The following is a 27,395-nucleotide window of genomic DNA, read 5'->3' on the forward strand; positions in this document are numbered from 1 at the left end:
AAAAACCCGCCCTGTTCAGATATGATCAGCTGTTCAGCCGAGCGTTTGATGTTACAGAAAGGTCGGTTGGTTTTTGTCACTTGACCAGCGCACCGCTTGCGCCATTCTGAAAAGTTGAGATTTTCATCTCGATGAGGCATAGGCGCGCGCGCCTGCAAAAACGAGTGCCACGCACCGCATGCTCCTCGCGCCCACGGCCCATGGCGCTTCTATTATGAACGTGCTTGCTGCGCGCCTACATTTGAAATAACGGATAGTCAGGAATCGATAAGAGGAATCGAAATGCGTGCGTCTTATCGAATACCCGGTTTTTGGGAATTTATTACCGGTTCTAAAATGGAACCGGTTCTCGATACCCAACCCTATCTACTAGTGCGGATTTGAACTCAGAACCTCTGAGACGGTTGACGAAACTTCTACCACTGGACCATTAGAATAAGTTGGTCAAGTAGGCAAATCTATGTATTTATTCCATACCTGTCAAGTTTTGGATTTGAAAATAAGGGAAATCCCCCTTTTTTTTACTCCGCCCGTGCCCGGGTTAGCCTATTATTATTTTTTAATAAGGCATGTTAAAAACCGGGAGATTTACGGGAAAATACTAATACGGGAGGACGGCGGGAAAGAAGGGTAAAATACGGGACTTTCCCGGCCAAAATGGGATACTTGACAGGTATGATTTATTCACACAAAATTTTTCCCCACTAACAACATAAATTAGGCTACATCTCATTAAATGACAAATTAAACCCCATGTAGCCTACTATTTAAATCGATTGCTGGACATTGTAATGCTATTGTACATCTGATTTAGCAAAGTTACGCCACTGGGCGTTTATATAAGCTTAAAAAAACGAGGCCCCTCCATATATTCACCAGGCCCACCCATTAATGACGTTCTGTATCCGCCACTGACAGGAAGGAGTATTTAATGCTAAAACGGCTTGCCATACTAGTACAGCCAGGAGTATTTAATACTAATACGGCTTGCCATAGGCGCGTCTCCGATCATCTACAGTTGGCGGCGGCCGATGACGTCACCGCTCGCTCGCGCCGTCTCTTCCGTCATTGAGTTTCAGTGTCGAGTCTTCTGAGGTGAGGAGAGCAGTTCACGGTATTTATCATATTTACTCAACCATCACACACACTTTATACAGTTTGATCAAGCGACAGGCTCATTTCTGTATTGTTTTCATCGATCACAGCGATACTTGTGCGTCTTTTCTGGCGTCTTCCTTCTGAAATAAACATTTAGTGCAGCAGCAGCGAGCATGAGGAGAATATGTTGAGTTCATTCAGACCTGAGCGATTTTGTGTTCGTTTGTGTGATTGTTTCGTCTAGTCAAAAGTCAAAGTTTAAGATCTGTGAGGGAATTAATGTGAATCGATCTCAAGTGTCATAACTGGAACAGATCTGCTAAATGCTTTACATTGAGCCCAGGGGCGGATCTAGAAAAATATTGACGGGGTGGCGAGAAGGGGTCAGGAATTTTTGAGGGGTGGCAACATATGGCAGATCTCAGTTATCACAGTTTGATGATAAATAGTATATGTACACTACACACTACAAAAGGGCACAGGCTGCCATTTACAAACTTAATCTCATACAATCAATGCCTTGCATTTAAAACAGTTCTTAGGAATAAGTGACCATACAATGTGATCTCACTTAATAGGAGATAGAAGTGTGATAGAAGTAAGGGGCATTATCACAGGAAAGGCATTAAGGTAAGACACAGGTGATGAGTGGCAGATGTGTGATAGGGGAAGCAAACTGTTTTTGACTGTGACTGTACAAAATAAGAAACATTAAAAAAACAATAACAACACTGCTTCATGTTCAACAGGATTTACACCAGTGTCACATTTTAAACTTTGTTTCTCACAATTTAGGTTTTATTAAAGGTTCTCAGCTGAAGCATAGGTTTTATTAGCTGACAATAATAATAAATAAATGAACATTATAGACACAAATACAAATTTACTTTTAGGTATTGTGTTTTTGAAAAATATGGTGTTAATGTTTTGGCAAGTTTACATTAAAACATCTATGAAAAATTGTGTGATAATCCTTTAAAATAACGTTTTAGTAGATTATTATTATTATTTTTTGTTTTAAGTATATTTTACTGTGCAATTTGTTACATAATTTCTTTGATTAGACCGAACTTTGATTTTAGTGGGTTGTAGACATTTGTAAAGGTGGGTTGTAGACAGAGTTTCTGTGTTTTTTAATAAACTATTATTATTATTATTAGCTATTAGGCCTAATTGAAGTATAGGATACTCTACTGTGCAATAGTACAATATTTCGGTTTAAAGTTCTTCAAGTTATACCAAACTTTTATTTTGACAGGTTGTCGTAAAGACATTACAGTTTCTGTCTGTGTATATGATACGAATGAATGACGATAGTTTTATCAAATAAAATGGTGAAATTCTCGTGAAGTGACTCTCATAGGGCACTGAAGTGCACATGTGTAGCCTACATCATGTCTCAATACAGTGAAAAGCTGAAAACGCCACGTGTGCTTCAGTGTGTGTGTGTGTGTGTGTGTGTAGTAGAGCACACATTGAGCGCTCATTCCCAGAGACGGGATACAAACAATATTTTTTATTTTTTATTAAGCTGTTCTGGTCTTTACTAAAATCAAAATTAGGCTAATCAAAGGGAAGAGTGCTCTTACAAATCACGAGGGCATGTTTTTTTTTGAGCGACGTCGTTGGTGAAGCGCACCAACTTTTAAATGCATTATTATATTCAAATTGCAAACACATGAGGACAGTCTCCATGAAAGACCCACTGGCAGATTTACATTTACATTTACATTTATTCATTTAGCTGACGCTTTTATCCAAAGCGACTTACAATTGCTATATATGTCAGAGGTCGCACGCCTCTGGAGCAACTAGGGGTTAAAATGTGTCTTGCTCAGGGACACATTGGTGTCTCACAGTGGATTCGAACCCGGGTCTCTCACACCAAAGGCATGTGTCTTATCCACTGCGCCACCACCACCCCTGGCAGATGAACATGCTACTACATTTCTCTCCGATCGGTAGGAAATTAAATTAGATTAATAGAGGATTTAACTGTGACAAGATGATTGACAGGGCAGTTTACATGACGGGATGCACGCGACAGATCCGTCCGATAAAGATGACGAAGTGGTATGTCCCAAAGCTTGCCTACTTTTTTGCTACACATTCAAAAGTAAATATATTTTCTTCACAAAAAGAGTACATACTTTTATGGCGTAGTGTAACTTAGGCGAATTGGGACGCAGCATATGGCTTTACACGATTGCAATCGCTCTGATTGGTTTTAGGAGTTTTAGGTCTATCCAATTGCGCCCAGAGGCATTTGAGCAACGTCCGTTGGTGACGCCCCTTTGGAAATTAGTTATTAAAGAAGCTTTGCCAGACCATACCTCAGTTACTACTGAGAATGGTCTGGTTTTAACCAGGCTAGGAGGGGCTAATAATACATTTAAAATTAAAAATTAAATTGCTCACTTTTGGTAAATGTATTGTTTATTTCACTGTTTTGAGAAGCTTGTGGACATAGTGGCGGGTTGTTTTTACAAGTACAGTTTTTGGATCATCAAAGTTAGGGGGGCAGCTGGGGGGGATAATACTTAATACAGATTGGGAACAACATTAGAGAGTAAATAATTACAAAATGTTCATTTTCTGGTGAACTATCCCTTTAAGCACAAGCGGCAACATGTTTACTTAGGCTACTGTCGCTTTAAGACCGGCACGCGACGCATTTAATATACATGCATATAACACAAGCACTAGATTCTCTCAAATCTTTGCTTTCACTTAATACATAACCAACTCTGTTTATGTAAACCTTGTGTGTATTTGACAGTATTAGCGCAAAGAGACTCTAAAGATAACTTAGTCCAGTATTCAGGCGCTGTTTGACAGGCTGTTAGTTCCTGCGCTTCGGGTGTATGCGCTCAGGAAAGTGCACGCTAGAACAGTGCATCAGCACGTGAATGAAATGTTTAACCGGCAAGGCTTTAAAGGGTGAATGATGGATAAGGATTTAAAATGTGGAGAAAAAAAAATGGAAAAAATTTCAAAAGTGTGTTCTGTATGTAATTCAATACACGTAATGAATTTTTAAATTAATTACATTTCTACCATTGTTGGCATTTCCAGTTCTGATTTCCATAATTGGAGCTCAACAAACAATTAGTACTCGGAAAATAACATTTTAATCACAATTAATATAATCAATTTGGGATTTCATATAGACATGGGCTATATATATAAATGTATTTATATATATTATTTTATTGCCATTACCTGTTTTCCCTGTTTTCATATAGAAGTTTAGTTTGCTAAATATATCCAATTTTTTAGTTGGATATTGAATATGAAAATAAGGAAATGGTTCTTCCATAACACTGCACTTTAGATGTGTGTGAATTTCCCACACCAGGAGTAATTTATATAGTTCTATTTTATAGCGATTATCTGTTAAAAAAATGTTCTATGCAAAATGTAAAATGTCCTATTAAAGTAAATTCTGTAAAGTGGTTAGAAAAAAATGAAATCGTAATCGGCTAAAATCGGTATCGGCAGGTCAAACTCAATGAAAAATCGGAAATCGGAATCGGCCAAGAAAATTGTAATCGGTGCATCTCTACTGACAAGGTTTTAATGATTTAAAAATCTGTAAAATTTACAGTAAATCTGTAAAATTATAATGCTTAATAAACAATGGCCAAGGGTATAGTCCAACACATTATACAGCTAAAACATTTAGGGCCCTATTGTAACGATCTGAAACGCAAGTATCAAGCGTGAAACGCAAGTAACTTTGTGGGCGGATCTCGCTGTTGCTATTATACCGGCGGGATAAATGACTTTTGCGCCCGACGCAAATCTAAAATGGGTTGTTCTGAAGTAGCTACATTACTCATAGGTGTGGTTTGGGCATAACGTGAAATAAACCAATCAGAGCTTCATCTCACATTCCCTTTAAGAGCAGGCGCGCTTGTTCCATGGCGGATTGCTATTATAACGGCGGATTTGCCAGGCGCACGCCAGGAGCGGTTCACAGCCGAGGAGACCGACGTTCTCGTCAGGGCCGTAAAACACAGAGAAGTGACATTGGGGATGGAGAAACCCACCCAAATTAGCTTCGGTTAAACGGGTGTATAATAATTTGGGTAAATGTGTAAGCTAGATTTATGCCTATTTTTTCACATCTTCATGGACACCACAATGATTTCCCTCATGTGGAATATTTTTCCTTGTAATTATGTATGGTTTGCGAAAATGGGAACTGCTGCGTCTGTGTAGATGAGAGAAGCAAAGTGTATGCGCGTTGTGCACACGCTACATTATGGCCAAGCATGCGCCCTTAAAATAGCATCTGAATAACGTTTTCTGAAACTGCAAAATAGCACCAAGGAACGTTTGCGCCGGAACACGCCTCCTCTTTTCGCTGAACCGCCCCTGGGAGAGCTAATTTACAGACTGTTGAGGGAAAAGTCTGTTGTGCGTTGGGTGCAAAATAGGAATGATACATGCGTCGGTGTACAAAGTCAATTGCGCTGTGTGCAAGATAGGGACCTTAGGCTTATTGCAAATGAGTCAAGTCAAGTCACCTTCATTTATATAGCGCTTTTAACAATATGGATTGTTTCAAAGCAGCTTTACAGTGATAATAGGAAATTAAAGTAACATAGATTGTTCTGGCTTTACAGCAGCTCTAGAATAAAGTTATTGTCCAGATAAAGTTAGTTTTGATTGATTCACTTCCGTCGCAAAGATCATTAGTTATTAAATTAGGGGCCGCTAACACAACACCGTTCTAACAGAAAACCCTTAAGTTCTCTCTGCGCAAACTTTAAAAACGCGAACCTGTGAGAACGCTGATGGCGTGCACATGCGTATTATGCGTTTAGTTTGTAGGAATGTTTATAGGAGTGCGAACCTATTTTGATTAGTGTTGTCAAAAATATCGATATTTCGATAAATATCGATACTGAAATATCTGAACGGTACCAATATTAATTTCCCGAAGTATCGATACTAGCCGCGCTTTCACTTTCACTTCTCTCCAAAGGCGCGTTGACAAACACCACACGCGCACTCGTGTCATTCGCTCTGGTTAAATAGCAAAAGTGAAGTGAATGGGGCCGATCACATTCACATCTGACGCGTTTTTTTGCAATGAGAGGCGCCTATTTTCAATTGGTTTCCAGCGAGCGTTCTGCGCGCTGTTTATGCGCCTCGCGGGCCTTCCGTTTTAGTGCTGAAAGCTAGTTGCTTGAACGCCCGGAGAGTGCGATGATGGAGGGTAAACTTGTGGTGCTCTCGCGGGTTACCAGGAGCTTAACGACTTCACGAACCGTAACTACCACAATGTTAACAGAAAGTAAATAAAGTTTATAAAAGGCTGATTTGATGTTTACTTGACTGACAGGACAGCTGTTTCAGTGGTTGCCTAGCAACATAAAAAACGCAGTGCACTGCTCGTTCTGTGTGATCTTAGACAAGTACATTTTAACTGTGGTCAAATGTAAATAAACTTGTGCTTATTTAACTTTATTCAAGAATTATAATTTAATTCTGCAATTTGCCTTCATTAGCAAATATCATCAATTTGATTACACAGATACTAATTAAACTATGACATCTCTGAATTCAATAATGAAATGCCTTTAACTGAAAATTAAATGTTTAATCTTATTATTATACAATACTGACACTCTCCTCCAATTTGATACTGTTAAGTGATTTGACACAATCTGTATTGTTAAAAGCACTATATAAATAAAGGTGACTTGACGTCGATCCAGTGAGCATTGTTTTTGCGTGATGCACGTTTGCGTTTAAATCTGTTCATCAAATAACGTTAATGTATTAACCAGCATTTATGCTTTTGAACAAGTGCACTACCTCAGGACATTTTTGTTCATTTAAAATATACCTCATTGTCATGTTCTAGACTTGTTATATTTAGCTTTAAATAAAAAAAATACCCCCTTAATATTGTGTTAGTTTTTTTCTCCGTGGTATCGAAAATGGTATCGAATATCGATATTTTTCAAGGTATCGTATCGAAGTTAGAAATTCTAGTATCGTGACAAAACTAATTTTGATTAATATTTCAGGTTTGCTTGTTACTGATACATTATCATTCCACTAAGTCATCACTATAATACCTTGCTCTCTTTTTTCTAAGATACTCAGCCCTAGCTTTTGCATCTGCGTTTATCCTGGCTCTGAACCGTTTCTTCCTCTCTTTATTAGACAGAGGCATCTGGAAGGACAGAATTGACCTTAAAACACCAGAAGCTATACTAAAGCTTTAATAAAATGTTGATGTATTAATAAATATGATTACATTATTCATGATTTGACCATTAACATTACAAAATTCAATTCAATGATAATGACCCATGTGACTCATTGAATCATATGAAATCGAGATGACAGCAAAAATATGGCAAAAAACATACAATTATGTAAATAATGTTAATGTTAATAATATAACTACAATACCTATGCCTAAAAGTTTACAAATGTTAATTAAAAACTAGATTGTTATGTATCATTCTGGATAACGGATGACATGTCCTGGGCAGAGGTTTTCTGTTATCCAAGAATGACATGTTGTTATCCAGGAATGACAAAACAAATATTTTTTTTCTTTATAATCAGGCACTAACTTAACCACCTATGGAAAACTACAACTTAGCTATCATCACTTAAGGTAATCTTTTAGATCAAATAGATAGTTTTTTAATATAAAAACATTATAAATGTTTTATTAGTGTTATCCAAAAAAGGACACATGATATTGCTACAAAGTGCACCAGTGACCGAAAAGGTTAAAATATCAACATTTTAAGAGACTTTTCCTGACCTTTGCACATGTTCTGGTGCTCCTTCAGGGTCTTCTTTTTGATACAATATTATGTCACATGACATACCAAAATGGATTATGGTGTAAAATGGTCATTGATGTCTGTTATCCAGGACTGACATTAGAGAAATCACAATTTGGAGACCAAAGTATTTCTGTCATAAAAATTTAAATAAGCTTAGTATTATCACTATATTTGTAGGTATCATTGAAAACATCAATACAATTATGCCCAAGTAGATTTTAAATACTTTTATTTATATTTTTTACATTTTTGTCGTATTTTTGTATTCAGATTTTAAGCCGGGACAGTTACCCGGAATGACATTTTGGGACTTTTGAGCTCAATAGTTCCTTAAAGATTAATTATTTATAATAAATTCTCTCATGAGTAATTAAAGAGGGGGAAGTTGAGTCACTTAATGAAGTGCATTTAAAAATGTATACATTTTTAATATTATGAATATGCTTTGGACACCAGAATTGACACACCACGTCATTGACCCTAAAGCACATGCAAATAATGAACTTTTGTGAATTACAGTGTCCCGTGAGTGGGCATTACTTGACATTTCGTTAACAGTTTTGGTAGGTTTGGGCTGACACTTTTTGAAGTCTTCACTAGCTCCCGGTGGTAGCGTTCCAGATGACTATAGAGATTAGTTTTATTTCCTCTCGACGTGGACACATCTTCTCTCTTGAAGCCAAAATATTGCCATATTTCAGACGTACAGTTCTATTAAGCCACAAGTTGTTCGCTTTTGTCATTTTCCTCGCTTGTCTCTACTCCCGCCATCAGTTTTTATTTTCCACTCTCTGCTCTGATCTGCTAGGTTTTCCTTTGGGCCCGGTTTAGCCAATGGCATAATAACACCTACTGGGGAGGCGGGTATAAAGGTAGTAAGGCCACATATACTGTTCTCATCTGACATGAAACAGCAAGCTAAACTTGTTCCTTCAAAAAGTTTTCCTCCAATAAACAGGCGATGTGTTGTACTTGGCAGGTAGGCTAATTTTAATGAAGAAAAGGTAAAACTGAAATAACAAACACATAACAAAATACAGGTAAGTATTTTCTATATTACCATTAATAAATAAATAAAGTATATTTTCCCCTTTACAGGTTGCACCTTCAAAATGTCTTAAGATACATGTAAGTAAACAAATAAATAAATTCAGCACAAAACAAAAATGTAGGCTACCCCATTACCGAACAAAAGATGGATGGATAGAGATGGCATTAACTATAACATGTGCTTCTTCAACATGACCGCAACTGCAGCACAACAGGAAATGATCCCACCCACAAGAAATCCAAATTACAAAATAAAACACACACCTTCAAAATAAAGGCATTCTACAATAAACAGTCTTTTGTAACTTCTTAATTACACCACACTCCCCGCCTGGCATCTGTAGGATGCCATATATACTTTAACATAAACAACCTCTGACTCCAAGAGTAGAACAACCTCAGAGACCGGTCTTAGATAAGTCCTGGGGGGTTGGTGGGAGGCCACTTTTACTTCCACTTTGCTAACTAGCCCATCATTACTCTGAAAGGCATTTGCTATTACTCCCATTGACCATTCATGCCTTGCTTGTTTGTCCTTTAGCACATTGTCCTTGTCCTTTAGCACATAGCACCTGATTCAACTCATAAGATCATTAACCCGTGTGATAATGAGCTGATGAATTGAATCAGGTGTGTTTGATTAGGGAGACAAAGAAAGCATGCAGTGTTGGGGGTCCTTCAGGAGCAGGGTTGAAGAACACTGCTTTAGCAGCACTATGTCCCCATCCTTGAGATTTGACTTCTTGGTATGCCACTTTTGTCTGCTCTGAAGTGTATTCAAGTACTCCAGCCTCCATCTTACCCAGAACGTGTCTGATTAACGCCTGAACTTTCTTCCATTCATGTTTAAATAGATTGGTATCCGAGAAGTTCCCAGGATTGTTGGAGTCCCAATCTTATGCGTAAGCAGCATTGCTAGAGTAAGTATCAGAGGTGCTTCCGGGTCTGAGGAGACTGGTATCAATGGCCTAGAGTTAATTATGGCCATGCCTTCTGCCATCAATGTGCACAGGACTTCATGGGTAATTTTCGATCTCCTTTCTTGGAGCAACATTGAATCCAGGATACGCCGTGCCGTTCCTATCATGCGCTCCCAACTGCCGCCCATGTTAGACGCATGCGGGGGATTAAAGACCCATGTGCATTTTTGACGGACTAGGTATGCATTGACACTGTCCTCTTGAGCGTCTGTGGCAAGCTTTAACTTGTTGGTAGCACCAACTAAATTTGTCCCGCGATCTGACCTAATCTGCTTTGCTGGTCCCCTGATCGAGAAAAACTTGCGGAGGGCATTTATGCAGCTTGAAGCAGTCATCGACTCAATCACCTCTACATGAAGAAGAAGAAGAAGAAAGAAACCTTTATTTGTCCCACAATGGGGAAATTACGATTGAGGAGAAAAATACAGAATGACATGAGGAGAGGTGAGGAGAAAAAAAGGCAACCCCCAGACTATGCTCCTGTAAGGAGTACAGTTTGGGAACAGTAAAAAAACACCTCAGCAACATTAGCATATAATCAGTACACTCTACAACATGAACACACAAGACTTGCAACAGGGGAGGGGAGTGGGGAATGGAGGTAACCCAGCACAGGCAAGCAGCCATCCGGTCCTGCAGCCATTCTCAGCGCTGGTCACAGACCCGCCTGTCAGACTGGTGGTACAAAGCGTTGAAGGCGAGGTATGAGGAGTGGGGAGGGTGATTGCATATCTGTATATATGTAAGAGTTTGTGTATGTGTAGGCCTGGAGAGTCGCTACGCCTGGCATCATAATCTAGGTGCCTCAGTCCGCAAGATTGTCATAGCGATACACAGCAGTTGCCATGGAGTCAACCTTGATCAGATCCCAGACAGAGTCAACAATCAGCAGGTGTCAGTGGGGAGTGGGGGAAGGAACGCAAGAGCGTCTCACTGCAGTGCTCTTCCGAGGGAGTTGTTGTTCCAACAGCAGGCCTCGGCCAAGGCCAGTGCTGGTGAGGGGGGCCGAAAGCAGATAAGATTGTTTGGTCTTGGGGCTAGTAGCCGCATTCCAATTTACACGGCTATACTCCTGGTCCATTTGGGTCTCTGAGACGATCCATTTGCCTTTGCAAAGCTGTGATATGATGTTATCCATATTGTGGTTCATAGACACAGTCTGAGTGCTGACAGCTCAGCCCACTGCTTCAATCATGACAGGCAGCCTTGTGGGGCTTTGGACAGCTGTCACCGTCTTCTTAATTCCTCGATAAACCAGGGCAATGCCTAATCCAATCAGCAGAAGACCTGTGTAGCCAGCTGCGAACGTTCCGGCAGGGCAGTCAGGTTCCCCCGAACCCAAGCTTCTCGTCGAGAAGATGGTGTCAATTGCGTTGAGAGACCAGTTGATCATATCCATAATTTCTTAGTGTGGAGAGCAGTGTGGAGAGAGTCTCTCAAAGTACAAGACAGTAGACTAGACGAGACGAGCAAAGCAGGGGAGGTAAGGGAGAGGAGGGGAAGAAAATGCGACCGCCTTCATTGAGAGCCAAAGAGAAGAGCCATGGACTGCTCTTTTGGACATACAAGTGAACAATATCGCCCACCTCTTGCTGTTGGCACTTCCACCTCTGGTCCGGCATGCCACGACTTCCCAAGGCCCAAAGACATCCAGCCCTACATATGTAAATGGAGGCTCTTGCTGCAGGCGCTCTGGGGGGAGGTCCGCCATCTGCTGCTGTTCCAACCTGCCATGCAATTTTCTGCAAGTCACACATTTGTAGATAAGGCTGCTGATGGTTCGTTTTGCTCCCACTATCCATAGGCCACTTCCATGCACAGCGCCTTCTGTGAAGTGCCTTCCCTGGTGTTTGATCTGTTCGTGGTGATGGCGAATAAGTAACACAGCAAGATGATGCTTGCCAGGGATAAGGATGGGATGAGTCTCATCTACAGGTAGGTTTGAATGGATGATGCATCCTCCTACACGCAGCAGACCCTTTTTGTCCCTCACAGGATGCAACTTCTTTAGAGGACTACTACCAGGTAAGTCTTGTTTCCTTTCAAAGCATGTCATCTCTTCTGCGTAAACCTTGCGTTGCACACTCTTTATGATGACGTGTTCTGCCTTAGTTTACTCAGCACTTGTAACGCCTTTCTTGCAGTAGTGCCATCCAACACATTCTGCGTCATGTGCTGGTTTGTAGAGGCTTTGTGCCACATGTAACAGTCGAGCTACAGCTCTTGTCAGTCGACTCCATGACGAAAAGCGTTCAAAATGCTTCGTATCCAGTTGTTCTCCTGAGACCTTTGTCGAAAGTGCTGCGACCTTTGGGTGAAGTTCCACGTCTGAGTCTGGATTAATCAGTTCAAATGCCATAATGTCCGATGACGACTTCTCAGGTTCCAACAAAAATCCTGGTCCCATCAACCAACTGGTTCCTTGCAACTGGCTTGCAGGCACGGATCTTGAGAACGGCTGGATTGTTTTCTGTGGCTACATATCTCCACTGACTCGGATGGCTGGACTGTCTGATGCGCTGCACGCGGTTATTCACATATACGTAGAACCTTCGAGATTCATTACTTATATATCCCAACACAACCTTACTGTCCGTGAAGAACATGATCCTGTCCAGCTTAAGCCCTATTTCCTCTCTGATCTGGTCCGCAATAATTGGAGGTAAATAATCGAGGTAAATAAATTTACCTCGTTCATGGAAAGTTTCAAGGACATATAATCAATTTGTAAAAAGACACCAAATTATCATAATATTTTATAACATTTGTCTACTTTCTACTATTACATCAGGGCTCACTTTCATGTCCTTTCACTTTATATTTCCCTCTGAGTTATTTTGATGTACTGAAAATTAAATTAAATATTTTTTTCTTTCCTGTCAGAACTGATGGATGAGATCGAGAAGAGTGAAGAACTGAGTGAAGTGAAGGTGGAGAGTGAAGAACTGAGTGAAGTGAAGGTGGAGAGAGAAGAACTGAGTGAAGTGAAGGAGGAGAGTGAAGAACTGAGTGAAGTGAAGGAGGAGAGTGAAGAACCGAGTGAAGTGAAGGAGGAGAGCGAAGAACCGAGTGAAGTGAAGGAGGAGAGCGAAGAACTGAGTGAAGTGAAGGAGGAGAGTGAAGAACTGAGTGAAGTGAAGGTGGAGAGTGAAGAACCGAGTGAAGTGAAGGAGGAGAGTGAAGAACCGAGTGAAGTTAAGGTGGAGAGTGAAGAACTAAATGAAGTGAAGGTGGAGAGAGAAGAACTGAGTGAAGTGAAGGAGGAGAGTGAAGAACTGAGTGAAGTGGAGGAGGAGAGTGAAGAACTGAGTGAAGTGAAGGAGGAGAGTGAAGAACTGAGTGAAGTGGAGGAGGAGAGTGAAGAACTGAGTGAAGTGGAGGAGGAGAATGAAGAACTGAGTGAAGTGAAGGAGGAGAGTGAAGAACTGAGTGAAGTGGAGGAGGAACATCATGTCAAACCTGGAGAAAAACCTCTGAGTCGCTCAATAGCTAAACAGACATTTTTAAAGAAAAGAAGAGCCAAGAAATCTACAACCTGCACTCAGTGTGGAAAGAGTCTCACAACCAAACAAAGTCTTGAGCGTCACATGAGGATCCACACTGGAGAGAAGCCGTTCACATGTGATCAATGCAGGAAGAGTTTCACACACAAACATAGTCTTGATGCACATAGGAGAGTTCACACTGGAGAGAAGCCGTTCTCATGTGGTCAATGTGGGAAGCATTTCTCAATTAAACATCATCTTGAATGTCACATCAGAGTTCACACCGGAGAGAAGACGTTCACATGTGATCAATGCGGCAGAGCATTTCTTAGGTCATCAGCCCTGAAGAAACACCTGACAGTTCATACGAAGGAGAAGCCACATTCATGTTCTGTGTGTGGAAAGAGTTTTTCACTTCTGCAATATTTACATGGACATGAGAAAATTCACACTGGTGTAAGAGAGTACATGTGCTTTGAGTGTGAGAAGACTTTTACTACAGCGAACTGTTTAAAACTGCACCAGAGAATTCACACTGGAGAAAAACCTTACAAGTGTTCACACTGTGACAAGAGATTCAGTCGATCAGAACATCTGAAAAGACATGAGATGATCCACACTGGAGAAAAACCTTACAAGTGTCCACACTGTGACAAGAGATTCAGTCTGTCAGAACATCTGAAAACACATGAGAGGATCCACACTGGAGAAAAACCTTATAAGTGTTCACACTGTGACAAGAGATTCAGTCGATCAGAACATCTGAAAAGACATGAGAGGATCCACACTGGAGAAAAACCTTACAAGTGTTCACACTGTGACAAGAGATTCAGTCTGTCAGCACATCTGAGATCACATGAGAGAATCCACACTGGAGAAAAACCTTACAAGTGTCCACACTGTGACAAGAGATTCAGTCACTCATCATCTCTGAAAACACACGAGAGGATTCACAGCAGAGAGAAGTCGAACACGTGTGATCAGTGTGGCAAAACATTTCTTAGGTCATCAGACCTGAAGACACACCTGGGTGTTCATATGAAGGAGAGGCCGCATTCATGTTCTGTGTGTGGAAAGAGTTTTTCACTGCGGCAACATTTACATAGACATGAGAAAACTCACACTGGTGTGAGAGAGTACATGTGCTTTGAGTGTGAGAAGACTTTTACAACAGCGAACTGTTTAAAACTGCACCAGAGAATTCACACCGGAGAAAAACCTTACAAGTGTTCACACTGTGACAAGAGATTCAGTCGATCAGCAGATCTGAAAACACATGAGAGGATCCACACTGGAGAAAAACCTTACAAGTGTTCACACTGTGACAAGAGATTCAATCAGTCATCATCTCTGAAAACACATGAGAGGATCCACACAGCTAACAGGGAACGTTCCCATAACTTTCATTAACGTTATGTTAAAGTTATGTAAATGTTAGTAAAAAAACTTTCCTGAAATAATGTTTCTGGAATGTTCTTATGTTTATAGAGTTAAAATACATTTTCGTTAGCCTGGGTGCCAGCCCGAACCCCGCCCACAACATTTTTTGGTCGGGAAGTTCGGTCTGGACTCGATCCGTTGAGGAGTAATTATGCTCGGCTCCCAGAAGGCCGAGCCAATCAAATTGCCAGGGCGGGCTTTAATCGATGATGGACAGATGATCTGCGGTTACGTAATCACGCACGTCATAAAGAGCGCTTGGGTTGTATTCGTGTACAACAAAGATGACTGCCGCTGGAGAATTGAGATTTTACGAGTTCACACTTACAAATAAGTCATTTAGAATAAATGCATATTTGGCGTGCTGTCTGAGGAGAGGGCTCGGGCTCGGTATTCGGCCCGAACCTAAAGTAGCGAGCTCCCCCCGTATTCCGGGCTGTGGAAGAACAAGCTGAGAGTGAGTGGAGGGATGCTGAAAACTGTCAAGGAATGTTAGGTGAGTTGACAGTTAAAATAATGCTTCCTCTCATGCAGTGTAGACCGTAATTGTTTGATGACAAGTTGATTAGATTGATTATTTAAACATGCTCCTCCTGAACTTTGATTATGAAACATCATGTGTAGATTCCGCCATCGCGTGTGTTATAGAAGATATCGACAGCGCATTCATTTTTAAACTAGGTACAAAGAACCGTGATCAAGGCATTTGTCAATCGGAAAGATGAATGAAGTCACTTACTCCGTTGCTCTGATTGGTTGTTGGTCTATCCAATTGAGTGCAGAGGCATTTTCTTTCCTGGTTCGGTTGAAACACGCCCCATAATCACAGCTCAATGGAGCAGTATCAGACTCACATTCTGACTAGAATCTGAGTATAGGCTACATTTTCGTAACATTGAGAGAAAAACGTTCTTAGTTTTAGAACGTCCTTGATGTTATTTGTTCTTGGCTGATGTTCTCATAATATTGAGAGAAAACGTTCTTAGAACAACATTCCCAGATAACAAAAATATATTCTTAGAACTTTTTTCTAACATTCCCATTAAGTTATGAAAACGTTTTTTTCTGAATGTTTTCTTAACGTTCCAAACATCGTTTTTTTTGTTGAAGCTCCACCCCCTGTGCTGGGAGCAGCAGCTCATTTGCATTTAAAGGAACAGGAACGGTGCGTTTTTGCTCACCCTCAAAAATTTATAATTTTAACATGCTATATATAAATATCTGTGGGGTATTTTGCAGCGATTTTTGTGTGAACATATCAGTGAATACCCTTGACCACTCGGTGAGTTTCACGTCTTTGTAAACGAAAGTTTAATGCGTATTAGGAAGGATTGTTCCAGTGCACCTATACACCCATTCTGGAGGTTTGGGGAAAGCGAAAGAAACCTAAAATTCTCGGGACAGCAGCATTTGTCCAAATTTTAATCTTAACCGTTCTATTTCACCAGAAACTATCTGTAAACAGGGCTTTAAGTGTAAAATACCGAACTTACCCTTTAAGGTCTCTCTTCAGCCTGAAGCATCAATGTAAAATGACATTATTTGAATCTCTGTATGAAACAATTCACATACACAGAGCACAATTTTGTGGTGTTTTCTTTTTCTATTGTGTTGTTTTCCACGTCTTGTTAGATTTGACTTGTCTTGTTGTATTTTTGAGCTTGTGTTATTTTTCCCCTTGTGGTGGGGTTGTGTTTTTGGTGTAGAAAATGTAATTTTTGCTCTTTATAATTCCATTGTTTGGACTGTGTACTTCCCAGAGACTCTTTACAAAATGTTGTGTACTACTTCAGTAAAATGTGAATCCTAAAGTAAAGTCTTATCTGTCATTTTTGTAATTTTATTATTTAATGCATTTGTAGCTGTAAGAAATGAATTGCTTATATGTTATGAATTCATATAAACATAAATAGAAACAGGGCAGCACAGTAGCACTATCACCTCGCAGCGAGAAGGTCCCTGGTTCGAGTCCCGGCTGAGCCAGGAGTTAGCAGGTTCTCCGTGATTTCCATCAGGTTAGTTAGCAATACTTGAGTGTCTGTGTGTAAGCCCAGTGATGGGTGGGCCATCCGTTCAGGGTGATGTGAAAGTCCAAAAAACATTCAGAAATAATGTTTTCACAACATTTCCAAAATTATATAAATGGAATGTCCCTGTAACGTTCACATACACCAAGAAAAAAAGTTCTTAATACGTTAAAAAAAACCATTCAGTTTTGAACGTTCAGAAAACTTTCAGAAATAATGTTTTCAAAAAAAACAGGCTCTCCTGCTCAAGGTGAATCCCATGCACTCTCATAGGCCTCTCCATGACTCTCACAGAGGTTATGTAGAGCACAGCATGTCAGCACCGTAGATTTCACAAGGTCAACCGCACAGTCACTTCTTTTAATAAGGCAACGCCATCTTCCTTTCAATCTACCAAAAGCATTTTCAACCACTACACGTGCTCTGGAAATGTTCATGTTGTAGACCCACTGTTCCGCTGTCAGCCGTCCGGTGTCAATTGAATGGTTTTAAGAGCCAGTTCTGCAAGGGATAGGCAGAGTCTCCTAGGATGTAGTAGCCAACATTCACCTCACCAATGTTTTTGGTTTTAGCTGGTATGTGGTTTCCATGGCTTGCCAACTCCCACAGTGTGGAAGGTCTCAAAAGTCTCTCAGTCTTCTGTACTCAGAGCCGGTTGCAAGCTTCCACAGTGCAATGGCTACTCTCATCTTTAGAGGTACACACACACTCAGAAGTTTGTGTCCCATCTCTACATCGCTGGACGCAGTTTGTTGCACAAGTGCATACATGTTTCTTCAGACATTCTGAAGTTCTTCAGTCACACTTGAGTGTTTGCAAAACTAGTTTCTGGTCAATGCAAAAAAACAAAACAAATTCGCTCTCTGACAGTAGGTAGCGGTAATGTAAAGCAGAAATACAGCACTATACAGGGCTCTAGACTGTGACTAAATGGTCACATTTTGCTACTTTTATAAGAGAGAGCTGCCATTTCTGCCGCATACGAGAAACATCACACAGAAAACGAAAGCAGAATGAAACCACGCTACTCGTTTGAGATGCGCAGCGAAAACAGTTTATCCACTCGGAGCAATACTAGATCTCGATCACGCAACAACATTACTACACAGCACTGTCAGATCCATTGAGAAAGCATTTTAAAGGGATAGTTTACCCAAAAAGGAAAATTAGCCCATGATTTACTCGCCCTCAACTCATCCTAGGTGTGTATGACATTCTTCTTTCAGACAAATAAAAGATTCGGAGTTATATCAAAAAATATTCTGGCTCTTTATAATACTCATATTCTGAGGTGAGACTTACGTCTCAAATGATGGTGCTACCTTCACAAGAGAGAGTTCAAATGTTAATTTCCTTTGTTCCCTCAGAGAGTTGCCCTCTCTTCCAGTTCTTCCAGTTTTCCAGTCTTACATCCGTAATCTTTCTAAATTTGTTTTTCTAAAACTCTTTACCTCTTCTCATAGCCATTTCCCTGACTTTAAATTTAAATAGTTCCCACTGTTGTATACAACTTAAAATTTTGCCTTCAAAAATATTTGCTAACAATTTAACTTGGTTCACAAAATTCTTATCAGAAAGCAATTGTTATTTAATTTCCAGTACCCACGTATCATATTACCTTTATTCAAATACCCATCAAAAGAAATCAATATCAAATTGTGGTCTAATAGAGGAGCACAAGCAATTTTTGTTTATGATATATAGTGAATTAACCCTCTGGGGTCTGAGCTGTTTTCTGGGCCTGGAGGTGTTCTGACATGCTCTGACATTTGTGCTTATTTCTGTTACTTGTGACATTTTCATGGCTAAAGTCTGATTACACTGTATTCAGCACAAACTCTGCTACAATAATATATCAGCAGCATGTGTGTAAAAGTTTGTTGTTTTGAGATAATGACATTTATGCGTGGTTTGTGAAAATACAAAAATTTTACGTGTTTTGTGTGAAAAAGCTTTATAGCTCATTAATATGTAAGCTTTTCACACCTGAGAAAGACAAAGACCCTCCCCTAACGGCCCTATTAGGAGCTATCAGGCCCTATCATTCTGAGCAACCTTGCACAAAGAATGAGGAGATTTAAAAAAGAATGGCTTTTAGATTTTTTGGATTTATTTACAACACAACATAATGCAAAGATACACAACAAATTACAAAAAAGCACTCATTGAAAACAATTATCCAAAGACAGAGACCTTTGTGCCATTCCTAAAAACATTGTACATACCTTTCATTTCCAAGGTGTTTGATTTTCACTTTACCATGTTCATGTACAGAGACTCATGTGAATGTTGAAGTCAGCAGGACTCAGTGGCATCTGGGCCCTGAAAGAAAAAAAGTGAACATACTGATATCAAGAGAAAGGCCTGCACGATTTTGGGAATACATTTTAGATTTTTCTGGTTAAAATTGCTTTTTTATATAATGAACACCAGGTTTGTTGTGCCTTGTAGGCATAGGCTATGCGCAGTGCTGCATAAAATAATAATAACAATAACCTATAGCAGCCTATAAATCTTCCAAAATATTTCAGTAACAACTAAGCTAGAGAAAAATATATTGATTATCATGTTACTTCAAATGTTTCCATTCGTTATGATGATATGAAATGAGATAATAGTAAAAACATGAAGCCGTTTGGTGCTTTTCAAACGTGATTGCGATCCAAAATATAAAACATTATGGTTACCATATACATATCTACATTTGAGCATATATCCACAAACACAGTAACAGTAAACACGGGTCTAAATATTATAATATTCACCATATATCAAGCAACAGTTCAACTGCAATGTGAAATTTATGCAACAATAACAAACTAATATGTAAGAATTTCTTACCTTACATCTTTCTTGTCTTCAAATCGCGTTCTTCTTCTGAGGTAGCCTAAATCCAATGTAAGCTCACGGCGTGTCTTTCAAACTCAACGAAAAGCAGAGACTTGTGAAGTGTTTTGGTATTTTGTTTTTGAGGTAATGAGCGCGTTCGCGTTCCATGTGGAGATTTGCATGTCAATCTCTTTTGCACGAGTGGGCGTGTTCAAATAAAAAATAATTATCTATAAATAATAATCTTGTTGGTTTTATACAAATTACTTATACAAAAAACAGTTGTGAATATTTGTTTTCAGTTTGAATCCGATCATTTTAAAGTACACACTTAAATGTTTATAAAGGTATATGGCTCATAAATCTGTGACAAATATTCGCTGAGTTTTGTTTCAGTTTATAGACGTGCTCAAGAAAAAAAAGTTCACCGCGACGGAGAGGCAGAACGCACACCCTGTTTATTTTCTTTATTTTACAAAAGCACAATGTTTTGATTTGATTGTAAGTGGACACATACAAAAGTAGAAATATCACAGATTATTTTTTTTATATTTCTTTTTTCTGTATGACCATAAATGACGGAGTAATTTAAGTTTATAGTTCTACAATGTGAAGAAAATCCAGCAAAACACGCCCGTGCCGACCTCAGAGGGTTAAGTCATGAGAAATCAGCCAGAAGTCTGTTCTTGATGTTAAAGAAAGAGAGGACTTATTCCATGGCACGTGTAATCATAAAAATGAGGGTTCAAATATATCCATACATCAGTAACTTTTATACTACAGTGCCGTTGAATGCTTGAATCTGATTGGTTGACGAACGTTCTAAGGTGTGCATTATTTTCAGGGAAACGCACAGCTAAAGTAGTTCCAGGCAGGTCTTGACCGCATTACAGTTCCATATCACTTCGCGTAGTTAACGGTAATAACGGAAAATAGGATACAATTCATAACAAGAAAAAACATTTAGCCGCATGCGCTTGATCTGGAATTTTCAATGTCTAGCTTCACAATCAATGGAAACATGCAGTTTAATTTGAATAAATAAAGTATATAGTCCTATCTATAATCAATAGAAAATTAAACTGAATATAGGCTAAATAAATGGATAGTCCTGCAGCACGGATTATTATTGCAGATAATATAACAAATAAATAATTATTGATAGGCCTACTTGTTAAAAGGGCTTTGTGTTTCATTTATTTGGGTAGTCTGTCATCTGTCAATAATAGAAAAAAAGAATGAATTCGAATTAATTAAAAGGAATTGAATTAATAAATAAATAATAATATTGACGCACATGCTTTTCTGTCTCATTATTGCAACATCTCTCTCTCTCATAACTGCATTAATAACTGGGGACACACTTTAAGGCCGGTTATGAATGCAATTTGATACATATGACTGATCATGCCCAAACGCGTGTTCAGCGTGTTCAGTCTGTGTTCAAAGTCGGTGTTTAAAATCTGCTGCAGTCGATAAAAACAGTCAGAGAATGTGTCAGCTAGTCGTGTGTCCCAGCATTAGTCTGCTATCAGTGGCTCAAACCTCCGTTACTAACTCTAAAATGACGTTTTGGAATTAGCAACGGAGGCATTGGACTTGATGCGTAAGAAATTAGTCCTACATACAAGAGCGTTTTAATGACAAAAACTTTACAAACGTCTTGAAATACATAATCTGAACAATGTTTCGAGGTGTGGTAACTGTAGTATAAGCGGAATAATTGACTTCAGGCCGTTGAATTATTAGAAAAATAATGCACAACCGAGGTGAACGGCCACTCCGCTTCGCGTCGTGACCGCATTACCACCTCGGGTGTGCATTATTTTTCTAATAATTCAACGGCCTGTCGTCAATTATTCCTTACGTAACTTGTCAGTTATAAAATAAAATAAGTCTGAGGTTGGTGAACTATGGGCGGAAAACGGTCAACTGAGTAATCCGGAGCATCGTTAAAGTCACCACTATAATTATATACCCTACTTTCTATTTCTTTTTTTAGATCTGTTAATATTTCACAAATGTTCTTAAACGTTTCTAGATTATGTACTCGAATTTTGAAACCATAGACATTGCAAATGAATAAAATTATAGAATTATCCAATCTGAGAGACATTATTAACTATCTTCCATTTTCTGAACGAATAGTTTCCAAAACATCACCTTTAAATTTGTTAAAGAGAATAGCAACACCTGCTGAGAATAGCAACACCTGCTGAGTGATTGGATCCATGACTAAAAACTATTGATTGGGTTTTCCAAAAATGTGCATCAGAGTCGCAAGAATGAGTCTTTTTTCCGCCTTTTGCCGAACTCCTCATTTATTATGCTGATGTCTTCAGATCTCCTGTAAATTGACACTTAAAGCTCATTTCATTGGTGTCAGCAGACTGAGGGTACTTGTTGGCTACTATATGTACATTTATTTCTGAGTTTGAACTGTTTTTCTTATCATTATTTGTATTTGGAAGAATTTACATTAATATATTAATGTTTATCTTTATTTCTGCATATTGTAGAATATCTGTATTGGTTATTAACTGGATTAAGTGAAATCTATTATACTTTATACTATATACTTTATCCATTATACTATTATATCTGACTCAGGGCAGGAGCATAAGAGAAGCAAAGCATGCGACTGGAATGGATGGAAATGCACATAGATGGTGAATTCCTTAGTCTCATGTTCACTGCTTAAAATAAAAGTATATGGAATGTATTGATTACCTTTGAGGTGTACCCCAAAACCCCAAGACTTCAATATTGACTTTTAATGAAGTGACAGACTCCACAACAATATTTGAATGAAGAAGGAGAATAATTTTTGGGGTTCTGAGTTGAATGAGCATCAGTAACTTTATGATAGACAGACAGACAGACACGATTTTACAGATGTGTCATTTAGTTAAAAAATCTCACTAACTGATTTTTGATTTTGGCAGATAAGCTCCTCCCACAGCAATCACATCATCAGTGAAGCTCCTCCCACTGTAATCACACCATCAGTGAAGCTCCTCCCACTGCAGTCACATCATCCGCGAAGCTCCTCCTACTGCAGCACATCATCAGTGAAGCTCCTCCCACAGTAATTCCCCAATAAATGCTGTAAATTCCCATCAGCTACAAGTGAAGACGAGCATCAGAGCATCAGAGCATCAGGAAGAGCTGAAATCTGCAAAGACTGAGTTTATTAAAGAGGACAGAGAGAACATGAGTGATCCAGAACCCTACAGAATGAAACACACTGAAGATCCTGAAGAACAAAGAGGTTGGTGTTTATTCTTCATTCATTCATGATCCTGAAGAACATTCATGTTAGAAACATTCAAGCACTTCATCACATTTAGATAAACAGTTCAACTATGAAATGGTTACAGATTTTCAACAAATGGTCAGTAGAGGGAGGTTGGAGAAACTTTCACATTGATTGTTAATATCAGGTCAAATTATCTCCCTTAATTTACACTTATTTTATATCTGGTTCACCTTTTTTTGCTACTATTTTAGCAAAATGTCGGACATTTTCTAATGTAGATTAAAACATTGTGTATATATTTTACATTATTATTTTTATTATTTTTGAAGCTGTAAACAGCAAACTATCAAGTAAATGAACTTTCCAGAATGGCTGACAGGGTTGTAATCATAATTTGAGCAAAAGCCATTTATAGTATTATTTATTTGATAAAATTTATATAATATTTTATAAATATTATTTTATTGTATTTCTCATTACATTTCAAATCTTCCATTTACGTCTAAAATACTAGAAAAAGTTGTGTCCGCTCAATTAGGCTCTTTTTTTGCTAAATAATTATATATATGAAAAATTTCAGTCTGGATTTAAAATTTAATATCGTAGAAAATCCTCGTAAGTGCTAAGATCCATCGTTATCTGGAAACGCAGCCCAGGTCTTTAACTGTAGAGGATGGAGTTACAGGACATCCTTCCAAATGCTAATTGTATTCTACGAGATTCTGTGTACAGGTTTTTGGTCCAATAAGTAATACCTCTGTCTTAGCTGAATTTAATAGAATAAAATTACAGGTCTTCCAATATTTTATATCTTTAACACATTCTGTTAAGTTTACAATTTAGAGAATTTACCTGGTCGTGATGAAATATATAACCGAGTATCATCGGCATAACAGTGGAAAATGAATTCCATGTTTTCTTAATAATATTACCAAGTGGCAGCATATATATTGAAAACAGCAGAGGGCCGAACACAGAGCCTTGAGGCACTCCATAATTTACTGACATTATTTTAGATTCTTCCTCATTTAAGTACACAAAATGGTAACGTCCTGATAGATACGATTTGTAATGCCTGTCCTTGAATACCCAGTATAGTTTTGTAATCGATCTAAGAGTATTGTATGATCTATAATGTCGAACGCAGCACAAAGATCAAGTAAAACTAATATAGAGATATAGCCTTGGTCAGAAGCTAGAAGTAAGTCATTAGTAATTGGGACGTATAATTAATTTATAAACAGGCAAAAATACAAAATGTAAAAAGTGATTACATCAGGGCTCACTTTTATGACCTTTCACTTCATATTTCTCTCTTTGAATTGTTTGAATTGCTGAAAATGCTAGGGATGCACCGAAATGAAAATTCTTTGTCGAAGCTGAAAATAATGAAAGACTTGGCCGGGTTTGAACAGGGTTTTTCGCTTATATTAGGCCTATAACTAACTGCTGACGGAATGTAACGTTTGTATGCTTACAACAAAAAAGTGCATCTGTTGTTGTTTGATTAACATGAATATGACATAGACAGGTATTTAAGGCTGCTGTAATTTTAAGACCAAATGCTATGATCTACCGGTAATACAGTATACTGACTAACTGACACATATCCGGTTTTCACCGATCTTTTAAGCCATAACTGACTGTATTTACGTGAGATACTCCACATGATGGGCAGTCTGACTGACACCTGTGTGTCAGTATTTCACCATTCAGGCACAAAGATAAGTGAATTCGGGATTGCGCGCTGTCGCTTCTGGTGGGCGTCCTTTAGCCCGATACAACATTAGTGTTATTTTTCACAACTTACTGTGCATAATTTATAACTTGATACTCTTTTTGAAGATCCTTGTTAAACACACACACATCTCTGACTTGATCTTCGCGTTGACTTGAATTTCACTAAATAGTGCTGTAGCCTAAGTTTGCAGATGCACCCTTCAACAGTTCAGCAGAACAGTGTCTGCAAACGGCCCTTTTTGCCTCTTTCTCTGAGACTCTAAAATGCTTCCACACTGACGACATATTTGCTGGATTCATAATTCACTCTTTGCTGGTTGCCATTTGATCGCGTCATCAAAAAGCGGCATTGTTTGGTAAAATTAACCCTACAAAAACCCTACAAATTTTTATTAAAAATTAGGGTTTTGGAAAACCCTAAAATTGATTCAAATACATTTAGTCTTTTCACTTATTCGACCGAACACCGAAAGTGCTGTTGTTGATATTTTCAGCCAAATAATTTCGGTGGCCGAACATTCAGTGCATCCTTAGAAAATGCAATCAAACTTTTTTCTTTCATTTCAGACCTGATAGAAGAGAGTGAGGAGAGTGAAGAACTGAGTGAAGTGAAGGAGGAGAGTGAAGAACTGAGTGAAGTGAAGGAGGAGAGAGAAGAACTGATGGAAGTGAAGGAGGAGAGTGAAGAACTGAGTGAAGTGGAGGAGGAGAGTGAAGAACTGAGTGAAGTGGAGGAGGAGAGTGAAGAACTGAGTGAAGTGAAGGAGGAGACTGAAGAACTGAGGGAAGTGAAGGAGGAGAGTGAAGAACTGAGTGAAGTGAAGGAGGAGAGAGAAGAACTGAGTGAAGTGAAGGAGGAGAGAGAAGAACTGAGAGTTCACACTGGAGAGAAGCCGTTCACATGTGATCAATGCGGGAAGAGTTTCACACAAAAACCAAATCTTAGACAGCACATGAAAATCCACACTGGAGAGAAACCCCACACATGTGATCAGTGTGGAAAGAGATTCCCATACAAACAAAGTCTTCAGATTCACATGAGAGTTCACACTGGAGAGAAACCACACACATGTGATCAGTGTGGAAAGAGATTCCCATACAAACAAAGTCTTCAGATTCACATGAGAGTTCACACTGGAGAGAAGCCGTTCACATGTGATCAATGCGGGAAGAGTTTCACACACAAATCTAATCTTGATGTGCATAGGAGAGTTCATACTGGAGAAAAGCCGTTCACATGTGATCAGTGCAGCAAAACATTTCTTAGGACATTAAACCTGAAGACACACCTGAGAGTTCATATGAAGGAGAAGCCACATTCATGTTCTGTGTGTGGAAAGAGTTTTTCAATTCTGCCATATTTACATAAACATGAGAAAATACACACTGGTGTGAGAGAGTACATGTGCTTTGAGTGTGAGAAGACTTTTGTTACAGCAAGCAGTTTAAAACAGCACCAGAGAATTCACACTGGAGAAAAACCTTACAAGTGTTCACACTGTGATAAGAGATTCAGTCACTCATCATCTTTGAAAACACATGAGATGATCCACACTGGAGAGAAGCCGCACACGTGTGATCAGTGTGGAAAGAGTTTCTCTATGAAAATTCATCTGAAGCGACACATGAAGATCCATGCAGTGGAGAAACCACATATGCAGTATTTAGTTTGATCAAACTCTCCAGCTGTGTTCCTGTAACTCTTCTCCTCGTCTCTCTCTGCTGTGATCATGAAATACCGAAGTATGATGATAATCAACAGAAGAAGACAAACCAGCCTGAGACTCACGGTTATTAAAACCATCACCACAAACCAGCTATAAGTGGAGATCAGTGTTGCCAGACGTACTATAATTATCGTATTTGTACGATAATTCAGACCTCTGTTCGATTTACGATCAATAATGAAAAAAATTCCATAATGTACGATAATTTCAGAATTGTGTGACACTTCAAATGATGGTGGTTGTAATCATAGGGCTTCTATACTCATTGATCTAGCTGTGGATTCTACATCTACCGTGAGAAGAACCTGAACGTGGAGATACGCATGTCTTTCATCTCATCTCACGTTATTTCTTCTCGGCCAATCATCGTGGAGAATGACTCTCTCATGAGCACAAGTTAATTTTAAAGTTAATGTTCTTTTTGTATAGATTATACAAAGTTGTGTATTATTAACATGTCATCTCTTTATGTTTTGCAAGAAGAATAAAAAAGTAAAAAAAAGTAAAGAGTTCTTTCCGCGGCGCTTAGGCCAGTTTTTTTCCAAGCCGAGGTTGATATTTTAGCAAAAAAGTCATTTTCATGTTGTGTCAAAAAGTTGTTGTCCAATAAATAGCTGTATTCTGTACGTTTGACTTGTGTACGATAATTTTCTTCCAAATACGATCATTTTGAGCTTCTGGTACAATGCTTGGACATTTCCAATCTGGCAACACTGGTGGAGATTGGAGTGATGTGACTAACTTACACAGAAGAGATTTTGTTGCTCAGCACGTGGCAATTACACTGAACTAACACTGGATATAGATCGCAATGTTGCATCTTTAAGTGATCAACTAGAAAAGTAAGCTTTAAATATGGTTAATTAAGTTCCATTTCAGTGTCAGTAGTTTAGTTTTCCTAATTGTCTTTATTAGCCTATATTAGTCCCCGAAAAA

The 27,395-nt window shown here is 38.9% G+C and overlaps 2 protein-coding genes across 2 annotated transcripts; both read left to right on the forward strand.

Annotated features, from left to right (window-relative positions):
* Positions 1 to 1,056: 1,056 nt before the first annotated feature.
* LOC307156396 (uncharacterized protein) lies at positions 1,057 to 27,078 on the forward strand. The gene is made up of 4 exons (XM_079867713.1): positions 1,057 to 1,095; positions 22,679 to 22,741; positions 22,896 to 23,004; positions 25,300 to 27,078. Exons 3-4 carry the CDS (start codon positions 22,947 to 22,949, stop codon positions 26,403 to 26,405), a joined length of 1,164 nt encoding a protein of 387 aa, XP_079723839.1. The 5' UTR covers positions 1,057 to 1,095; positions 22,679 to 22,741; positions 22,896 to 22,946; the 3' UTR covers positions 26,406 to 27,078.
* Positions 1,059 to 18,068, forward strand: LOC307155940 (uncharacterized protein). The gene is made up of 2 exons (XM_079866992.1): positions 1,059 to 1,114; positions 12,836 to 18,068. Exon 2 carries the CDS (start codon positions 12,841 to 12,843, stop codon positions 14,845 to 14,847), a length of 2,007 nt encoding a protein of 668 aa, XP_079723118.1. The 5' UTR covers positions 1,059 to 1,114; positions 12,836 to 12,840; the 3' UTR covers positions 14,848 to 18,068.
* Positions 27,079 to 27,395: the final 317 nt, after the last annotated feature.

The sequence above is a fragment of the Squalius cephalus genome (assembly GCF_949319135.1).
Source record: "Squalius cephalus genome assembly, chromosome: 1".
In the NCBI taxonomy this organism is placed as follows: Eukaryota; Metazoa; Chordata; class Actinopteri; order Cypriniformes; family Leuciscidae; genus Squalius; species Squalius cephalus.